We start from the raw sequence: 19,914 nt of genomic DNA, 5'->3' as shown, positions 1-19,914 counted from the left end.
CAAAATGGTTTAATCTTTTTTTTATTTGCTCAGTTAATAGATGAATGGAATATAATTTATATTGTTAATCTCACACCTAGTAAATGAACCCTTTATCATTTTAAGGAATCTGAGAGGGAAAATTTTAGTTCAAACACTCATATAGCACCCTGATTCTTAAAACAGTGGTAACAGTGCACCATTTTTTACATGGAATTTAAAATGTCCATCAAAAATATCAAAACATTTATTAAAAATATATAACAAGATTGATTCAAATGGGAAGGTTCCTGGTTTGATTCTGAGCTCAGGTTACTGTCTGTTTGCATTTTTGCATCTCAGAAACAAGACAGCATGATAACTGGTGACTCAGAATTGCCCCGAAGTGCTAATCAGTGTGTAAATATGTCTGCATAGTGTCCTCAGATAGACTTGTGGTGTCCCATCCAGAGTGTATTCCTGCCCAGTGTTCCCAAAGGATAAAGCACTTTGTGAAGATAAAGGAAAGAATAGATGCATCCAAGGTCAAGGAATAATTTTTGGCATTTATTTAGACACCATGAATATACAAAAATAAATTAATAAAATAAATAAATACAAAAAAATAGAATGAATTCTTTGGACTTGACTCCACGGCAACACTAGAGCAGTCCTCTGAAGAGATGAAGGCTTGTGTTGGCATGGTAACCGCAAACCAGCCTTGTTACATACCAGCTCCACTTTTGGCACCGGATAGAATTCGAAAGTCCGCCACAATGACTCTGATATGAACGTGCTACCATCACAAAGCAAATTAGAGCTTCACTCTCGAATGTTATTAGCCTAACCTGGCTGCTTTATGTGCTTACAGAGCCATGGGCGAGGGCGGCTTTGTGCAGGAAGTGAGAAACACAGAGAGAGTGTGTGGGTGGGTGTTTGCTGCGATGCTGGAGCCCCGCATCAAAACATCTTTTTTTTTTCGTCTTTAGTCTTGACAAAATGCTCCACAACTACTACATATGGAGAACAGTGACAGTGTGAAAATAGGAGCATAAAGTTCAGCAACATTTCTAAAAAACAGTATCATTAATTATATTAATAAAAAATCATACTTATCACAAATGTGTAAAAGGCTATATATTATAAAATATTATGAATATAATTTAATTGTAATATATAATATGGATTTCGTTTATGTGTAATTTTTTTTTCACTCTAATACATTATTCGACTTTTACCTTTGATTAGAGGGCATAGCATTGTTTTAGAACCTTATGCAACATCGCAACATTTATTTCCATCCAGAGTTGCATTCATTTATAGTGGAGATCATGTATTGATGTTGGGAGAGTCAAACCACTTCGCAAAAGCTCCTACAGCAAATTCCTAATACTTCCAGTTATGTCAAGTTCATGTATGAAATCGATTCCACATGCTCCCAGAAACACTCTTTCAGAGTCCCAGAATATGGCCACGTCATCAGGCAAGAAGAACTCCATAGAGGGGATAACCTGGTCATTCAGTACATTCAGGTCATCCGTTGTCTTTATTTTATTGCTACATAATGTTGCTGAGCTTAGACCTGAGCAACTGAAGTAACCCCAGATCATAACACTGCCTCAGAGTATTATACAGTGGTCACTATGCAGGATGAGTGCATCGCTTGATGTGCATCCCTTCTACTGTAATGCACCAATCACTCTGAAATAGAGTCAATCTGGATTCATCAGACCACATGACCTTTCTTTTAATTGCTCCAAAGTCCAATGTTTATGCTCCACAGCAAACTGAAGAATTTTGTCTGATTAGCCTGACTAACAGGTGGTTTTCTTATCACCACACAGCTTAGTTCCAGCTCCACTTCCAGTCATTTCAGCAATCTCAATAAATGTTTTGTCTTTTAAATAAATAATTAATGTAAAGAACAACATATTAAGGACTCTTGACCAATTTGCCAACTTTTTTCGTCATGCAGTTTCAGTCATTATACAATTCCTTTCATTTCATTTGATTTTTGGGCCTTTATTTTCACATGTGATTTATCTCACATCATTCTTTTAACATGATTATTTCACAAGTGATTTATTTTTGGATGTAACGATCAGGCCTGTAAGAGCATTATCAGTATGTTTATTAAAATAGTGCCAAACCATTAGAGGGTATACACATGCACACACTCACACGCTCATTCACACACTACAGGAAATTTGGCCATTTCACTTAGCCTAATCTGCATGTCTTTGTGCCGTGGGAGGAAACCAAAGTACCCAGGAGGAACCCCACCAAGCACGAGAAGAACATGCATACCCCATGCACACAGACACACACCACACAGATGACACACATGCAACCCCCCCCCCCCCACACACACACACACACAGAAGCAGACAGCAGGAAATTAACCCTGGAGGTACAAGGCTACCGTACTAATCACTAAGCTCCTGTGTCACCTCTATGAACTCTCAAATAACAAAATGTTTGGTAATGTAATTCAGTGTTATATTTATTATTTTTTATTATTGCTGTTGTTGTTGTTGTTGTGCTTCTTCTTCTGCAATGTGAAATAGCGAACAGCGTTACAACGCTGCCATCTTGTGGTATGGTGCAGAACCGTCACTAACAGGTTTTTTTTGTGTTTGTTTACAAATTTCATACCAGTGTTATTGGTGTACATATTTTCTTAATCAGTAGGCCTTTTTTTTTTGGGGGGGGCAAAATCTTTAAAGCTTTGTGAGGAAATAAAGAAATTACTTTTAATATATTTTTGTTGCTACCTTTTCTTCTTATTCTTATTATTAATATTATTATTTTAAACAGCGAATAAATTACTTTAACAGGCCACAATTGAAAACTAGGATTTATTTCGTCGTAAACTTTATAATCTCACACTAACCGTGCTACCAGTATGCTAAAATACTAGACAAGCTAGTATTGCAGAAAGGACACTGTTCTTGTGTACTACTTAGGGTGGTTAGTATGCACGTTCAAACCTAGCACAGGAAGCGATCTGACGTGGCCAGTTTTGATAGGTTGAACCACATTTATTTATATTTTTTTGGGAGGGGGCGGGGGCAATCTAGATCTAGACCACGCCCAGGCGTTCGTTACGTCTCTACGTGGACGTAGAAAGTGGGAGGGGCGTGTAAACAGAGAGAATCCCGAACAAAGAAGAAGAAGCGAATTTACTTCAACTGATAAACCGAGTGCATTGAGGTACGAAATAAAACTCACATCTTTTTTTTCCGTAAAAAAAAACACAGTTATTGCATCATCGAATTGGTCGCAACATGGCAACCGTGCACGCGCGTTCCTTTTCTAGTTCTCCGTCAATGCTGTTTCAACTCCATATATTTACCATCAGTGCAATGCAAGCGCCATTACTGTGTAGGGTAAAATGGACAAAATGGCCATTTTGTGATTTGTGTCCAAGCTGTTTTCTTGAACAAGTCGTCATTTGCTCGATGCATGCAGCTGCATGTTATTTTCGGGCGTTTTTGCACTGGGAAATCATCCACCGTCTTCTGCTTTTCTGTTTAGAGCACACAGATCATTAGGATTGAATCCTGACCTCTTCCCATTGTAACGAATTACTGTTGTCTTCACGAGCCTGCTTCTTCTCTCCTTCCCTTTCAGCTCGTGCACCCTGCCGGTCACCTTTACACTCATACTAAGCTTGCACAGTTTTATTGCACTCGAATTGTATCATTACACAAACACAACCTTAAAAAAAAAATCCAGACATACAAAGTAATTATGCATGGATTATTATGAATCATTTTTGCAGGGTTTTCATTCACTAGAGCTTTGGAGCACTTGAGCATGCAAACATAAACAAATGATCTGAATATCTTGTCCCATTTAAGAACTTATGCACTACCATGTCATTTTATTATAAATTAAAAAAAGATTATGTCTATCTCGTTTGCAGCATATCATCATGCCGATTCGCCGTTCAGCTGCGGCTCCTCCTAAAGAGGACACGCCTCCAGCACCGGCACCTGAGCCAGGTATGAGCCGCACCTTTACCAGGTCTCTAACCCTGCATTCGCACTCCAAAGCAAAATGTGACTTTATTTCCTGTGTACGCTGTATTTTAATTTAAATATTCTCAATTCTTATTAAATACAATGCTGCAAACTGGGCATTGGTGGCTTAGTGATCGGTTTCTCTGTCCTGGTTCGATTCCCACTTGAGAAACCTTTGGCCAAACCCCAGCCACTGGATGCAGTGCTGGTCTCAAGCCGGATTAAACGGGACGGTTGCATCAGGAAGGGCACCCGGCATGAAACCTATCCCAAGTTGTGTGCGGATTGGATGGTCCACTGTGGCAACCCCGGCTGAAGCGGCTAAAGAACTAACAACAATGCTAGAGCGCATTTGGTCATATTGGGTTCCTACTGATGAAAGAAAGACTTTTAACTGTAGATTATTCTAACATGTCATATACAACTCTCTTTAAAACTCAGTAAATACGAGCTAAGTTTGTCGCATCCATGTGCAAACATTAAAAAGTTTTTATTCACAATGTTGCAGCATTCCCAAAATTAAATAATGTAGTCTAATCAAGAAACATGCTCTGTGTGGTTTTTCCAGAGGCCAAAACAAACTCTGGTGAGTCCACCTCTGCAGAGGAGGAGTCAAAGGAACCTGCAGCAGCCCCAGAGGGAGAGGAAAAGGCAGCCACAGGAGAGAAGTCCACTGAAAAAGCTCCAGAAGACGGAAAGACTGGAGAGGATGGAGAAACTGCGGAGGGGGAGAAATCCGAAAAGCAAAGCGGAGCAGATGAGCAGGGGAAGAAGAAGAAAAAGAAGGATGCTGCAAAGAAAGCAGAGTGGGTCAAACACGAGCGCTTGATATTGAGCAGATTTGCGTAGTTTATTGTTAATGTCATAAATTTAAAGTTACATAATATTGTCTGTGTTGCTGATTTAATCTGATTACAGGGAGAAGGAAGGAGGTGAGGAGAAGAATAAAAAAGTAAAAAGGAAAATCCCTGCTTGGGCCACGATGTCCGCCAGCAAACTTGCCTGTGCCCCAAAAAGCCTTTCTGTGTCTCAGCCCAAAGTGGAAGAAATCCTCCTTGATGCTATTCAGGTCTATTTTCCAACCATAATACCTCGCAGGGTGTCCCAAAAGTCTCCACACTTTATTTCCACAGAGGAAATAAACAGCTTCATAATCCAGCCACCAGAATGCCTTTAGTACATTCTTCTTTTGTAAAGGCGTTTTAAGGGTTGCCTGACTATAAAACAATTTTAAAGACATTTTTTCTTGTGTGCGGAAAGTTTTGGGATGCCCTGTAGTATCAGTTCAAGCTAGTATATAAAGTAAGAGGTGAAGTGCCTTACTTTTTGTGCAGTTTGTAACTCATCACATGGGAAGGGAAGTTGTGCTGTGATACTTATTTAAATTTTAATGTTAGTATCAATTTTTCAGAACTGTAAAGAACGATCTGGTGCTTCTATCTTCACCATCATGAAATACGTAACCAAGAAATATTCCTCCATGGAAATGGACAAAAGGACGAAAAGCCAGTACAAGCGGGCGATGAAGAAGCTGGTGGAAAAAGGAGTAGTCAAGCAGGTGAGCTGAGACGAATAATTACGCGTGCGAGTCTTGTGTGTGACCAAAGTCAGTGGTGGTTTAAAAAGTAGCTCTGGAGTATTGTTCGCTCGTCATTATCAGAGTTAGAATGTGTTTTTAATATTAATGATTTTTATCATTAATTATCAGTAATGTCAACTACTTCATTATAAGTAATTTATTGAAATCGAGTTCACTACTCACCACATAGGGTTTAAGGACATTTTCATGACCTCTCGGTATATATTTAAAATTTTTGACCTTTCGAATTGTCAGTCAGGACTCTAGAAGTATGTTTTTTTTTTTTTTTGTTGTTGTTTTTTTGCTAATGGATTAAAATAGTTTTAAAAGCAGTGAAGTTCTGATAGTTCTCTTGAAAACGCTAAATGCTGTTCCGTGTATGTCTTGTTTCCCTTTGCAGCTAAAAGGAAAAGGATTCTCAGGGAGTTTCACCATCGGGAAGCTCCCTACTGAGTCCAACTCGAAGAAGGTATGATGCGAATGAAGTTGTTTGATCATGCAGTATTAACTGGGTGGAGTGGCAAGTCCACGATCCCACCTTGTCGAGTAATTTTCACACCGGTCATGTGCATCGCATGTGATTTTTCTAATACTATCAACAGACGTTAATAATAAGTGTTGGATCTCTACCTTTTTTTTCCCTCCTTAGAAGAACTCAACCTCAAGCTTGTCAGGAACGAAGGGTGGGACACTGGGCGAGGCTCTTCCGCTGATCATGACTCGCCTCTGTGAACCCAAGGAGGCTTCGTACATCCTCATCAAAAAATACCTGGAGCAGCATTTCCCCCAGCTCAACGTAGAGAGCAGGTCAGGGGCTGTAGAATATACTATACCTTTAAGCTATACTTTGATGGTCATGCGTACATGAAGCCTGATGCGCCAGATGTTTGGGTGTCTCTCAGGCCTGATGTGCTTAAGAACTGCCTGCAAAGGTCTGTGGAAAAGGGATACTTGGAGCAGATCACCGGGAAAGGCGCCTCAGGAACCTTCCAGGTTTGCAAATTTCAAAACATTTTTCTGAATTGATGGTTAGAAAAATCAACACTCAATAATCAATTAATTATTAATAACGAGGTATAATATAAAGGGCATTTTTTTCCCCCCTGGTTTAAGTTATATTTAGACACCCCTAGCGGCACAATCCCAACAAATGTAGTTGTGTAAAGCAGATTTATGTAGCTGCACCTATCGATGAGTCAGTGAGCAGATTCGGACAGTTTTAGGTTTTACCCGTAAATAAAAGTTTTTACTCTGTCATGTAACTCCGAGCACTTTTTGTATTTGTTTGAGTCCATAACCGTGTGAAGAAGTTGTTTTTTAACAATGTACATACAACAAAAAGTTTAATGAAAATTTTTTGTCAATTAAAGTTTTTGGAAAGAAAGTCTGAATCAGCAGGTCAGATAAAAAAAATCTGATTCATTTCAGATTGTGAATTAATCAATCCCAAAAAAAAAAAAAAAAGCTGTTGCTTTTCCCTTTAGGTGTGCTCTCTTGTGGTGTACAAGTTATTACAAATGGCAGCTACTTAAAAATACGATGCGAAAACAAACATTATCGGTTAATAAGTATTAAACCCTTAACAGCAACTGATGATTAGTTGTTAACATTCCTACCTTCTGGTTTCTGTCACGTGAATGATTTTGATTAAAAGGGTGTGTTGTGCTCAGAGCATCAGAAAGTTGTTTTAGATGTGTTTGAATATTAACTTGCTAGTAATTGGTACCCTGTCTGGTCAGGATGAAATTAAAGTTCTCAAAAGTAACACTTTATGCTAGGGATGCACCGAAATGAAAATTCTGGGCCGAAAACGAAACCGAAATTTTTGGATGCACTTGGCCGAAAACCGATACCGAAAATGGCTTCATTAAAAAACATGTTTAAAATATTTTCTTTTTGTTTGTATGATAAAAAACCACAAATTAATTAAGCAATCAAACTTTTATTGATAATAAATAACAGTAATAAGGCTGTTTAACAGTAATAAAACTAAATAAAATTTCTTTCTGTAACATATTGCAACTTTGCTGTCCTCATCTGAAACTTTGAAGTGCTTCCAAACCGCCGACATACTCCGTGTTTGATGCGTAATGACAGCGCGAACGAGACGGGAGGATGGGAGAGGCGTGGCGACAATTTCGGCTTTTATTTTCGGCGCTTTCTTACGTTTCTGCCGAAACCGATAATGCTATTTCGGCCGAAAATTTTCGGCGGCCGAAATTTCGGTGCATCCCTACTTTATGCTTACTATTTGTTTTTGCTATTATTATTTATTGCTAACTGCCTTAATTATTTCACTTCAGTTTGAATGACCACATTAAATATATATTCAGAAGGGAATTCGAAAGTTCTTAAAGGGTTCGGAGAATTTTGCATGAGTTGAAGAAGTGCATGGGGGGGGGTTGTAAATGTCACTTTGCATGCAAGAAGTGAAGAATAAAACTCCTTATCAGATAAAACACCTGATCAAAAAAAAAAAAAAAAAAAAAGAAAGTTCATTATCAGTCAGGGAGCTGTCTTTTAACTATGTACTCTTCACTAAAGGCTGGTGTTTCTGTTCATTTGTTTATTTTACTAGCTGAAGAAATCTGGGAATAAGGTCCTTCTGGGCGGTGGGCTCCTAGAGGATGCGATTGTCGCTGCGATCACCGCCATGAATGAGCCCAAGTGCTGCAGCATAAGCGTGCTGCGCAAGTTCCTAGTAGAGAACCACCAAGACAAGACGGCTTATTTCATCGGTAATGATCTCCAGTCCAACTATCTTTTACACATTCTTGTTTAATCTTCTTTGGTATTCAGACTTTTTTGTTTGTTTGTTTGTGTTTAAACTGACTCTTCGCAGTGGCAAACCTGAAGAGAACGCTGCAGAGGTGTAAGATGATGGGCTGGATGGAGCAGATCACTGGTCACGGGCTCAGCGGGTCATACCAGCTCAGCTACCCCTTTTACCCGAGGTACACTCTGGATTCACTTCTGCATCCACATTTACATTAATCTACGGTATTCTTGCATAACGGTTAAACAAGCGCACTAAAACAGTAATAGGAATTTATATGAAATGGATGTTAGCTGATGCATCAGCACCTGTTCACCTGGCAACTGTATAAAATCTTGTCTTAGCAAGTTTATTTACAGCCACTGTGTGTAAAAAGTTCAGGCTCTTATTCTGAGAACAGGCCTATTTGGGGGAGAAACGTTAACTGTATATTGCTGTATGGATTTAAACCAGGAAAGTGGATTTAACAGTGGGACTCATTTATCAACCCGGAGATGAACAGATTTATTCATGAATTTGAGTGTTGATGCAAGAAATTTGATATTCATGAAAATTCTGGGGAAAGTTTAAGGAGAAAAAAACTTTGTATTCTACTCATGCTTCTGGGTGTGGATATTTACATGTAAGGAAAGGAACTAACATACAGATAAAAATTCAGTTCACATGGATTACTTCATGATGTCCAGAATGTAGAAACAAGTTTAAATTACTTGTTTTTAATGACGTTAACTCGAATATGAAGTAGATCAGTCTTCCTGAAATGTTTGTAAATGTACCTTTTTTCGAGCTTGGTTTGCTAAATTTGCAAAGATTGATAAATCCGACAGTCTGTGTGTGTGTGTGTGTGTTGGATATTTGTACAGTCAGTGTAAAAAGCTGTAAATAATCTGACATGGGTCATAAACAGAAGTATGTACTTTGCAGTTATTTAGTATGAAAAAGAAAATAAAGATTGTTTATCTACTATAGTTTAAATGATAAAAGAGACTAATGTAGGCTACAAAACATCAAATGTATACTATAAACTATAAGGAAATGAAAAGCCTGACTTGTAATTGCAAATGTTAACAGAATTCTGTAATATTTCAATAATGCTGTTATAAGAAATGTATCTTTTGCATCAGGCCACATCACACTAAACTGTTCATACTGTTTATGTAACTGCACAAAGCTGTTTTTTTTTTCCTCCCCTTACATACATCTATTGTCTTATCAGTCCAGACATGCTGTTTCCAGAAATGATGGAAAAAATCAAACAGAAAGAGAAAGATAAGCTCCAACGGCAAAAGAGGAGGAGAGAGGAGTCGTCCGATGAAGAAGATGAGGATGATGATGATGATGAAGATGATGAAGAAGAAGAAGAAGAGGAGTCGGAGGATGAGGAGCCTCCTCCTCGTAAGAGGTTAGACAAAGTATAATTTTATAGGCATGTACATGAATGCATATTTGCTTCCAAGGCAAAAAGAAAAGTGTCCTTTGAAATAATTGTAAAAACGAATCATTGTTCTAAACAGGAGTCAGAAGCGGCCCGCGCCCAGAAAGCGCCAACCTCCACCCAGAAAAAAACCCAAGACTACCAGCAGAAAGCCTGCTCCTGCCAAGAGACCGACAGCTTCAGCTAAGAAAACCTCAGCCTCTGATAGCAAAACAGCTTCCAAGAAGATACCTCCACCTGCTAAAGCCACGCCTGTCAAGAAAGCAGCTCCAGCCCGAAAACCTAAAACGCCCATCGCCAAGAAGATGACAAGCCGAGTGTCCAAGCGACCAACGCCCAAGAAGGCACCAGCCAAGAAGCAGGAAACCTCATCCGAGTCTAAATCTGCTGCTCGAAAGTCTCTCAGGGCCAGGAAGTGATCTCCTAGCGATTCCACGCTGTCACCTGTAGCTCCCGTCACTGCAGTGCTTTGCTAATTCTTTCTTTTTAAAATAATTTTAGTAGCTTCACTGTTTTCAAAGTGTCCTGTTAGAAAGATGTTTTGTTTTTGTTCTGAAATGTCTACCATAGTGCTACATTAGAAGCAATTCATTTTTGTTTCTCTTTATTTTATTATTATTATTATTATATATTTTTTATGACAGAGTTCTTGTGTTGAGAGTACATCCACACTGCTGTGAGATCTGATCTGTAGTCGCCACCACGTTGTCTTGACTGTGCACATAAAGATGCTTTTTTCCGACTTGTTTGTCTTGGGGTAGGGAGATTAATTTCATCCACACCGTAACCTTTTCGTTCACACTCATGTTTCAGCAGTGTTTGAGAATTCTCCATCGAAGTATTCGCGTTTTTCGCTCTTTTTAAAGAAGGCTCTCTTCGTCGTTCTTGTGGATTTACAGTAATGTAGGGAAATAGCAAACCTGGATGGTTCTTTTGTTTAAATTAAAAGAGATAAAGTTACACATGACTGGTGCCTAGTTTTCAGTTTGACACATAATTGGGGCCGTGCAGGATTTTTTAAAATTGTAATATAAAGGTGTATCTTTATATATTTTTTTCTTTGTGTAATAAGTAAAAACTTCCATGAATTAAAATATGTTGAATGATATGTAACACACCCAGTAAATAAACCCAGTGGTATTCGGATTTAGAATATTTGATTTAATTTGAGCGTTAATTATGGCCTGCATGTATGTAACTGATTATGCTTTTATGTAGTCCTTAATAAAGTGACTATATTTGTACTCCCAATGACTTAAGTTTACATTTCATGGAAACTGCACTAACCCAATACACAGACCAACCATCACATAAAAAGCACTCAGAATAATAATATATCCTAATATTGACACTTCAAGATCAAGGGGTGGGATACATTAAGCAGCAAGTGAACAGTCAGTTTTCAAAGTTTCATTTTGTGTGCTAGAAGCAGAAATAATGGCTAAGTGTTTGACCTTGAAAACTGGGTTAGAGCATCTCCAAAACAACAGGTCTTATGGGGTGTTCCTGGTATATAGTGGTTAAAACCTCGGGAACAATAGTCCAGGTTACCTCTACAGTCTAAAGAGCAACAACTGGTAAACTGGTGACAGCCATGTGTGTCTAAGTCACTAATCTACATGGGAAGTAAAGGCTATCCCCGTTGGGCCAAACCCACAGATTTGTGACCCAATTTACTGAAAAAATTACTTCTGGTTATAGGTCTGCCTAGCCTTAGACTGGCCAGAGTTCCCCTGCTGACCCCTGTCCAATGCTAAAAGCTACTACAATGTGCATGTGAACATCGGAACTGGACAACTGAAGAATGGCGGAAGGTGGCCTGGATTGATGGATCGCATCTGCTTTTACATTACGTGAATGGGTGGGTACATGTACCTTATTTCCCTGGCAATAGATGGCTTCATGATGCACTATGGGAAGGAGGCAAGCTGACAATGACTCATTTTCTGCTCAATAATTCTGAGTCCTGGCATTCCTGTGGATGTTACTTTGACAAGAAACATGACAAACAGTTCAAGGTGTTGACGTGCCCTCCAAGTTCCCCAAATCTCAGTCTGAGTGAGAATCTATGGAATGTGCTGGACTAACTAGTCTGATCCATGGAGGCCCCACCTTGCAACATTTAGGACTGCGAGGATCTGGATCAGGAGTCCATGCCTAGGCAGGTGATTTTACATTTAGGCATTTGGCAGACACTCTTATCCAGAGCGACTTACATTTTTATCTCAGTACACATCTGAGCAGTTAAGGGGTTAAGGGCCTTGCTCAAGGGCCCAACAGTGGCCCAACAGTGGCAACGTAGTGGTTGTGGGGTTTGAACCTGTGATCTTCTGAACCGTAGTCCAATGCCTTAACCACTGAGCTACCCCTGGCCATTTTATTCTAATAGCTTATTGGGAAACCCCCTGTCTCATCCAAGCCATCTATTCTTTGTACTTTTGCTGTCTGGTCAGCGTTACAGAGCACTAAACACCCCAAGGCAATTTACCTTATGAACAGTTAAATGTTCTTACCGTGCAATAAAAAATATATGCAATACCACGGATATAAATTTGATTTTTTTTAATAATACCCCACATCCTATTCCATTTCTTGTTAATTGTTTTTGTTTGTTTGTTTTGTGTTGTTGTCATTTCTGGAAACTCCTGTCACCAAAACTAATTCCTTGTATGTGCAAACAAACTGGGGAAAGGTGGGGTGGGGTGGGGTGGGGGTATAGGGGTGTGTGTAAGGCGTTTATAAATCTGGATCACACACACACACTATGTAAAAGAAAAAGAAAAGTGCCTTGAAAGTGTGCATTTTTATAGTCATAAATGTGTATTTACAACAATTCCGGCAGCACTTGAAGGCACCATAAACCGTTCAACGGATTATAGTGGGCGTGTCTCCGAGCCAAAGGAACGCGGTGGGCGGATCCACAGAGATAAGGTGAGTCAGTGCGCTTGGGCTTCGAGGTGGGGAATTCAGCTGGGAGTTTTTACGCGGCGTGGTCGGTTTGAGTGTAAGTTTTCCAACTTTCGTTTTTATCGCTTTAGAGATTATTAGGCACACTTATAGCACTATATTAATGTGCTTTTTGTTTTCTAGTTTGGTGAACTTTAAGACAGAAAGTGCGGAGGCGAGGTTCACCTGCATGTGTGATTATAACGCTGCTCCAGGTGGCGTTCAGTCTGACTAAGGGTTTTTTTGTTGTTGAGGTTTTTAACTTGTAATTCTTATAATAATAGGATTAGATTTAAAAGTTTATTTGTGAATCTTTTCTTGTACCTGATAATTGAGGTTTTAACTCTATTAACTTTAAAACAGGTTTATGGCCTGACCTGCAACTGAACACTACAATGTCAATAAAGTGGTTTAACTTTGAGAGATAATGATGTTGAGCTTTTATAGTTGCCTCATACAACGTCTAGACACTAATACATATACGAGTGTGTGAGTAAGTGTGTGTGTGTGTGGACTTATGAACATCCTGCTTGTGCAATATAGATGAGACATGTTCAGGCATTTCGAACAGTCTTTGTACAGATCAATCAAATTAGCTCTTTAAATCGATTTCCTCAGGTGGCCTGGTGTGAACTCGTCCATGTAAGACTTCTCAAATGTGCAGAATAACAATGCAGTTATAAGAGTTTAAAACTTACTTCTCTTGATAATTCCCTGCTACACTTATCATCAGATTGACTAGTGCTTGTCTGAAATTCTGGCCTCCCAGGAACTCCTTTAGTGGCCGGAACATGTAGAAAGGGCAGGGCTGTACAAGGGGATGTGGCAATAACTCCCAGCCGAGTTCCTGTATTGTGCAAGTGGTGTTGGTGAATGATTTTGTGTACCGTAGCCACAGACAGATTATTGTTTACTGCAAGTTAAGAACACATTATCTGTCTATTCATTTCATGGATCAGGCGTTTCACTCACTGAATCACTGCAGTAAGTTCCGAGAAACCTCAGCCGTGATTTTCGTTCACGGCTGAGGTTTCCCGGAACTTACTTGAAACACTCCTTGTACTTTGCATCATGTACGAAGTCTATTTGAATGCCTCAAATACAATGAAGCACCCCCCCCCCCCTTTTTTTTTTTTTAAATGAAATGGATTATATTTAATCTTATAATAATATAGGGTGCTGCAAATCTCTCCATAAAAACATAACTGTATTTCTTACATGATTGTCCCTTTAAGCACACATACAGTCTATTCCATTTGTGATGAATTAGTGTTAACATATTTGGTGGATGTTATTGCACTGTTTTTTTGTTTTGTTTTTTAAATGATATTGGTGCTCTGTCTTCAGCTGGTACACCATGAACTTCACATGCCCCTAAAGATAAAAATCAAGCGGCTTTAGATCTGGAGCATCTTAAACAAATAAGCGAAAAAACAAACTATAAAAACATTTAAAAGACATTTTACTAAGAAATGTTTGTTTCAATCTATAAAGATCACTTGTCCAGCAATGGGACAATCATCAAAAATAAACTTTATTAAAAGCAAATTATAAAGTGACCCATTTAAATTCACTCACTCATCATCTATTCCACTTTATCCTGTATTCAGGGTCGCGGAAGCCCTGGTGCCTATCTCAGGAGACTTGGGGCCCTAGGCGGGGTACACCCACACCATCACAGGGCAAATGCATACACACACACACACGCACTACGGGCAATTTGGGAACACCAGTTAGCCTAATCTGCAGGTCTACCAGGAGGAAACCCATCTAGCACGGGGAGAACATGCAAACTCCATGCACGCAGAGGCAGGAATCGAACCCAGACCCTGGAGTTGCAGGGCGACCACCGTGCCACCCCCATTTAAATGAATTGAGTTAAAAAAAAAATTAAAAGTACAACTTGAATATGTTTCACAAATAATATAAAAATAAGTATGTGTAAATATGTGTCCTTTTGTGTTTTCTTTTCTTAACCACAGTTGAAGAACATATAAGAGCATGGACGAGAAAGTGGACAGTGTGAATGGAACTGTAACCAGGTCTGCCGAGGTGAGGAGCAACCACCCAAAATCAAATAAAAATTTGTCACTATTATTCACATTTTCAGTTTGCTTTCCTGTTTCTTGCTTTTAAGGTTTTAAACTTGCTTTAAATAAGAACAGTTTAAATCTTGTGCATTTATTGGCGGCTTTTAAAAAATGTTTATCTGATTATAGTCTGGCTTCCCACAAATGGATTAACAAGGGTTTATTTCATGGTTTGTCTTAAAAGAGGTTCTATTTGGAAACCACACCGAACAGTTACAGGAAGAAATTAGCAACAGAGTGGTGTCAAGTTCCTGCACCCATCCAGAAGTGGATCATTTTAAAATATTAGTTCATGCCAAAGTGTTTTGTTCCGCTTATACTACAGCAAAAAATGTTTTTGTTAGATTTCTTAATTACAACAGAAGCTTTTTAAAAAGCCGGTCTTAAGTCTTTAACATTGAAAAATGTTCAAATCTTTACAGAACTTTTAGCATTTCAGGTTTTTGTTTTGTATCTGTTTTCGTGGCAATTTTTTATCATGATTTACATCATGTATCATAGGAATGTTTTTAAATATCATAGAGTATTTTTGTCATATCGTTCACCCAGACAGCTATCTGTCTACCAGAAAAGAATGTTACACAATTGACTGTGACCTCAACAGTCTATTGTTGTATTGCCCTGCCCAAATGAAAAAGTTTGACATACCCCATAAACTTTCTCACATCTGCTGGGCATTTTTTTCTAGGCTCTTCTAAATGTATTTTTAGTTGTATTTTTTTGAGCATGAGTCCGTCCTACCCTCATTTTTATTATTTTTTTGTTTAGTACATTGGTTCATTTCCTGTGGATGACTGCTGTTTGGATGAACAAATTCAAAAGCTGCACTTGCAGCTCAAGTCCCTTAAGGTAACTTTTGCACAATATTCAATATTAAATATTGTTTTAATATACCTATCCGTACAGTACACCTAAGTTGTTTCATCTTTACAGCGGTATAAGCGTAGGCGATACGTCTCCCTAAAATTCTCCATTAGAGGAGTGAAGGTTTATAACGAAGATGAGACGGTAAGATCTAACCTTATCTTGGGTTATTCCTTATAGACATTGACATCTCTTGAAAGTATTCTTCAACGTGTTTATTCACTCAGACACTACTGATGGCCCACGCTCTGCAGCGAGTCTCACTGTCCATCGCCCGTCCCTCTGATGCTCAGTTTGCATTTGTCGCCCACAATCCCGGCACCCCAGACTCTCAACTCTACTGCCACCTCTTTAAGGCCAGACATGCCAGAGCTGTATGTTTTCACCAAACGCCATGTTTTTTCATTCTCCTCTTTTATATATCATACAATCTCATAGTATATATTGTGTGTGTCTGATGTGTTTAAGGCCCAGTTTCTGAACATGCTGCTGTGTCGCTGCTTCCAGCTGTGTTATCTGGAGAAACATCCAGAAGAGGCCGAGGACAAGACATCTGGGAAGAAGCCGGCTCGTAACCCTTCTTTGTTGAACCATGGCTTCCCGCTTAGCGTTAACGCCCTGGTGTCCTTTCGCAGGGCGCCTGCTCAGGGTCTCCTGTCAGACCAAAAGCCTGGGGTAAATTAAAAAAAAAAAATTTTATCACACACTGGAAAGGTTTTTTTTTTTTTTTTTTTTTTTACTCATTATGATTCCTGATCATTGCTGTTGACGTCACCAGGGCTCTTTGAAACCCAGCGCGGAGATTGTCAGCAGTCCAGACGACGTCTTTCCGACGTCCCCTACACTTGTACGAAAGCAGGCCATGAGGGACAAAGTGCTGCGCTCGGGGGCTTACCGCTCCTTCACCTGCACTCCTGTAAAACAGCGGGGCCTGCAGGAACGCCTGAACGCTCTACAAGGTGGGACGAGTGTTCAAAGAACACTGTCAAAAGTGAAAGAGTTCCTTAGGTAATGCAGACCTCTTAATATCTGCTAGACCTCACTGGTTGGGGTAGGATGAGGTGTGTCACTGGGCTACTTCTTACATGGGCACTTTATACACGCAGCTTGGCTTTTTCTCATGATAAATCTGTGTGCGTGTATGTGTGAGAGATTTGTGATGTGCGTCTGTGCATTCCGTTCACGTGTGTACTGAATGTCTGATATGTGTGTGAGGTATATGACTGTTGTGGCCTTGTGATGTGACTTTGTGTGTGTGTGTCTCTGTGTATATGTATGTGAAAGACAAGGGACAGGACAGTGTACCAGTATGCAGGGTGCGCGCACCAAGCTTGGCCGAAACCGAAGAAGCACTGGCGCATGCCGTGTGGTGCTGGGCTGGCGTCTCTAGGTGAAGTGTTGTTGTTGTGTGTGTGTGTTTTTTTTTTTTATAGCCTTATCTATAATGAAGTTTAATAACTACTACAGCAGGACTATTACCAGGAAATAAGAAATGGTTATTTGCAGTGCTTCCACCACACTGGAGTTCTTATGGTTAAGAAAATCCAACAGTCATGTTTAAAAAAAAATATATAAATAAATAAAATAAATTTTAAAAAATTAAAAGAAAAATTTATGCTAGAAAGGTGAGACTAAAGCATCTTCAGGAACGTTTTAATTTGTCAGATGTTGACCAAGACTTTGGATTTTAAGTGATGCGTGAAATAAGTATCATTGTGTTCCAGTGACTGCAGTTCATCTCTGCTTCCCGAAGACGTCCTCGGTTCCTACTTGTTGTGTCCCCACCCCAAAGATCCCAGTGTTGAGTCTTTGCTCATACGCTTCCCTTCAGGTCTGGTCAATTTGGCTATCAAGACCTCCAGCAATGGACGACTGTTCCTCGAGGTGAGCTTTGGTTTTATTATAAAATTTATGCATCGTGTATGGAGAGTTATAATATCTAGTAGTATTAGAAAGTCACAGTGTCCCAATTTTATCCACAAAGACCCATTGTGTCTGGACGTTTTCATTCCAAATCAGCAGGAGCTACACCTAAAACTCAATTAAATGAGAAGATCATATAACTGAAGAGGTGGAATTGTAGCTAATTTTGCAAAATAGGAACCATGTACATCTTTCTCAACATACTTGTGAAATATTCTTGTTTTGTGAGCTAAATGCTGCTTCTTCTTTTGAGTTTGAGCGATTGGAGCAATACCGGCATCTACTGGACTGCAGTGTAAAGCAAAAGACAAAAGTTTATCGGTTTTTATGAGTGATGACAAAGTGGTGGTGTGAAATTTTTTACCCATATATTTGCATTGTTTATGAAATATATTTAATCAGGATGATGTTGAGTTATTTAATATGTCTGCATATTTGGGCTGGTTAGACACATGCAACAAAAAGAGCTTTTTGAGACCTGTTGATATTGCAAAAAAAGTGGACTTATCAGTAGTAGTTTTGTTAAAATGTTGCAGTGCTGGGAGTTGTCATGAGGACCGAAAGTAAAGCTTAACCCAATGCAACAAACATTTCAGGTTCGCCTCCTGCTATAATGGATGCATTTTGTTCAGCTTTTAGGGAACGTGCTTGATCAGTTAGTGTCCTATCATTATGTAGTCTGTTGACTAACTGAGCTTTTTTCCTTTCATTTTTCCATTCTTTCTGTAGAAGTGTCGTGTACAGTTTGAGAGTCTCACGGCACTGATCGAGCACTACACTGAAAGAAGAGAAGAACTGGAGGTGCAACTGAGTTGTGCTCGTGTTAACCACTGTTACGAATGGGAAGAGAGCAAATTCCAGAATAAACGTTCACCAGAACGGAAAAACAGCAAAAATCAGCCCTGGGTTTAAATCCTATCTGTGTAAATATCTTTATTTTTAGACTTGTGACTCTTTAACAGGGAACTCATCAGCTGTTTTATCAATTTCTAGACACTTTAATCTTTAACCTCACTTAACTCCTAATGTTCTGCACTTTAGACACAAAACACACGGTGATTAGAGTGTTATGTTTGTTTTCATCTCTTATTTTTGTTCTTATAAATAGGGGCTTTTTTTCTTTAGTTAACACTTGACGAGGCTTTTCCCCCTCCCTGTATTTTTTGTGTTTTATGTCCAACCATTTTTAAAAAATTTCTTAAGCAGTATTGTTAACTAACCAGAGGTGTAAACTACTGAGTCACTCTACACAAGTTAGCAGAAGAGTAATTAAAACTTTGGCTAAATAGTTTGTGAATGATGTGAAAGTCTGTGAAATCTGTTTTATTAATGGTATTTATGGAACTGTTTGTGTTTGGCTCCAGTCAGAGTTGCACTTTGGCTTAGGAGCTCTGAAATTGCAGCAGCTCCTTTTTCCTTTCTAACACAACTTGAACTTTTATTAGGCTTTTTATCAGCTTTACTACTGAAGCACTTTCCTAAGAGAATCTTGAAATTATATAAAAATGTTTTAAAGTGATTCCTTGTTTGGTTTCTTTCTTTATTTCTTTATTTCTTTCTTTCTTTTATTTATATTATTTATTATACTGTAGCTATTTCACTCTCACTAATCCGAAATCGTTTCTATAAAAATTTATTTTCATTTAACACAGACATATTGCTCATATGCCATATTGTATGGCAATTATTATTATTTTTTTTAATAGGAAGGTAGGTGTTTAACATTTTATAAGAGGACTCTTAAGTGTCAACACAGAGGACTTTGGTGACAAAATGGCAGTTTATGACTGCTGTACCATAATAAATACGAGCTTGTCTCATGGTTGAGAACAAAATATATCTACAACTGCATGGTTACATAGATATAAAGTCCTCTTCAGTTATAGACAAAAAAATTTATTGTTGGCAAAGTGTTTTATTTATCTTATATTAAAACACAAGGGGTTCTTGGGGATATGTGTGTGTGTGTATATGTATGTATGTATGTATATATATATATATATATATATATATATATATATATATATATATATATATATAAAAAAACCTAGGTCAGAAATATGTGGCACATCATACCACTCTGTTAATTGTTTTCTTATTGCATAATGTGTGTTGTTTCTTACTTTAATTTTAAGATTAGAACATTTCTGTTAAATCTTATCTTCAGACTAACTTGTGCTTCTTAAAATCTAATCTGTTCAGTAAATTTCATCTACCTTTTACCACAAGTCACATTTACAGTCTCTTTAACAGCTGATGACCCCCCCCCCCCCCCTTCCATCCAAGCTCCTCCTACATGGCGGCGCTGATGACGTAAT

At 38.7% G+C, this 19,914-nt stretch overlaps 2 protein-coding genes across 4 annotated transcripts; both read left to right on the top strand.

The window, feature by feature from the left end:
- The first annotated feature begins 3,073 nt into the window (after positions 1–3,073).
- Positions 3,074–11,027, top strand: hp1bp3 (heterochromatin protein 1, binding protein 3). Of its 2 annotated transcripts, none has more exons than XM_053484685.1 (12): positions 3,074–3,171; positions 3,887–3,965; positions 4,552–4,789; positions 4,902–5,052; positions 5,395–5,541; positions 5,963–6,031; positions 6,215–6,369; positions 6,465–6,555; positions 8,141–8,300; positions 8,405–8,516; positions 9,555–9,740; positions 9,853–11,027. In XM_053484685.1, the coding sequence occupies exons 2-12, from the start codon at positions 3,896–3,898 to the stop codon at positions 10,190–10,192; spliced, it is 1,719 nt and encodes a 572-aa protein (XP_053340660.1). In that variant the 5' UTR covers positions 3,074–3,171; positions 3,887–3,895; the 3' UTR covers positions 10,193–11,027. The 2 variants fall into 2 exon arrangements, with proteins under 2 accessions (XP_053340660.1, XP_053340659.1); XM_053484684.1 differs by having other exon boundaries at positions 6,212–6,369.
- Positions 11,028–12,712: 1,685 nt separating this feature from the next.
- Positions 12,713–19,115, top strand: sh2d5 (SH2 domain containing 5). 2 transcript variants are annotated; one of them, XM_053484382.1, is made up of 10 exons: positions 12,713–12,777; positions 14,702–14,771; positions 15,578–15,658; positions 15,743–15,817; positions 15,901–16,047; positions 16,181–16,348; positions 16,452–16,632; positions 16,958–17,063; positions 17,398–17,557; positions 18,326–19,115. In XM_053484382.1, exons 2-10 carry the CDS (start codon positions 14,721–14,723, stop codon positions 18,506–18,508), a joined length of 1,152 nt encoding a protein of 383 aa, XP_053340357.1. In that variant the 5' UTR covers positions 12,713–12,777; positions 14,702–14,720; the 3' UTR covers positions 18,509–19,115. The 2 variants fall into 2 exon arrangements, with proteins under 2 accessions (XP_053340357.1, XP_053340356.1); XM_053484381.1 differs by having other exon boundaries at positions 16,142–16,348.
- The last annotated feature ends 799 nt before the right edge of the window (positions 19,116–19,914 follow it).

The sequence above is a fragment of the Clarias gariepinus genome, chromosome 23 (genome assembly GCF_024256425.1).
Source record: "Clarias gariepinus isolate MV-2021 ecotype Netherlands chromosome 23, CGAR_prim_01v2, whole genome shotgun sequence".
In the NCBI taxonomy this organism is placed as follows: domain Eukaryota; kingdom Metazoa; phylum Chordata; class Actinopteri; order Siluriformes; family Clariidae; genus Clarias; species Clarias gariepinus.
The sequence above is the reverse complement of the archived record's forward strand: the minus strand, read 5'-3'. Positions and strand labels throughout refer to the sequence as shown.

Excerpts from the sequence above, each read along its gene's own strand:
- hp1bp3 (XM_053484684.1), top strand. The coding sequence starts at position 3,896 with ATGCCGATTCGCCGTTCAGCTGCGGCTCCTCCTAAAGAGGACACGCCT. Across the intron at positions 4,790-4,901 it reads GATGCTGCAAAGAAAGCAGA|GGAGAAGGAAGGAGGTGAGG; the intron begins GTGGGTCAAACA and ends ATCTGATTACAG. Across the intron at positions 6,370-6,464 it reads CAGCTCAACGTAGAGAGCAG|GCCTGATGTGCTTAAGAACT; the intron begins GTCAGGGGCTGT and ends GGTGTCTCTCAG.
- sh2d5 (XM_053484381.1), top strand. The coding sequence starts at position 14,721 with ATGGACGAGAAAGTGGACAGTGTGAATGGAACTGTAACCAGGTCTGCC. Across the intron at positions 15,659-15,742 it reads TGCAGCTCAAGTCCCTTAAG|CGGTATAAGCGTAGGCGATA; the intron begins GTAACTTTTGCA and ends TCATCTTTACAG. Across the intron at positions 15,818-15,900 it reads TTTATAACGAAGATGAGACG|ACACTACTGATGGCCCACGC; the intron begins GTAAGATCTAAC and ends TTATTCACTCAG.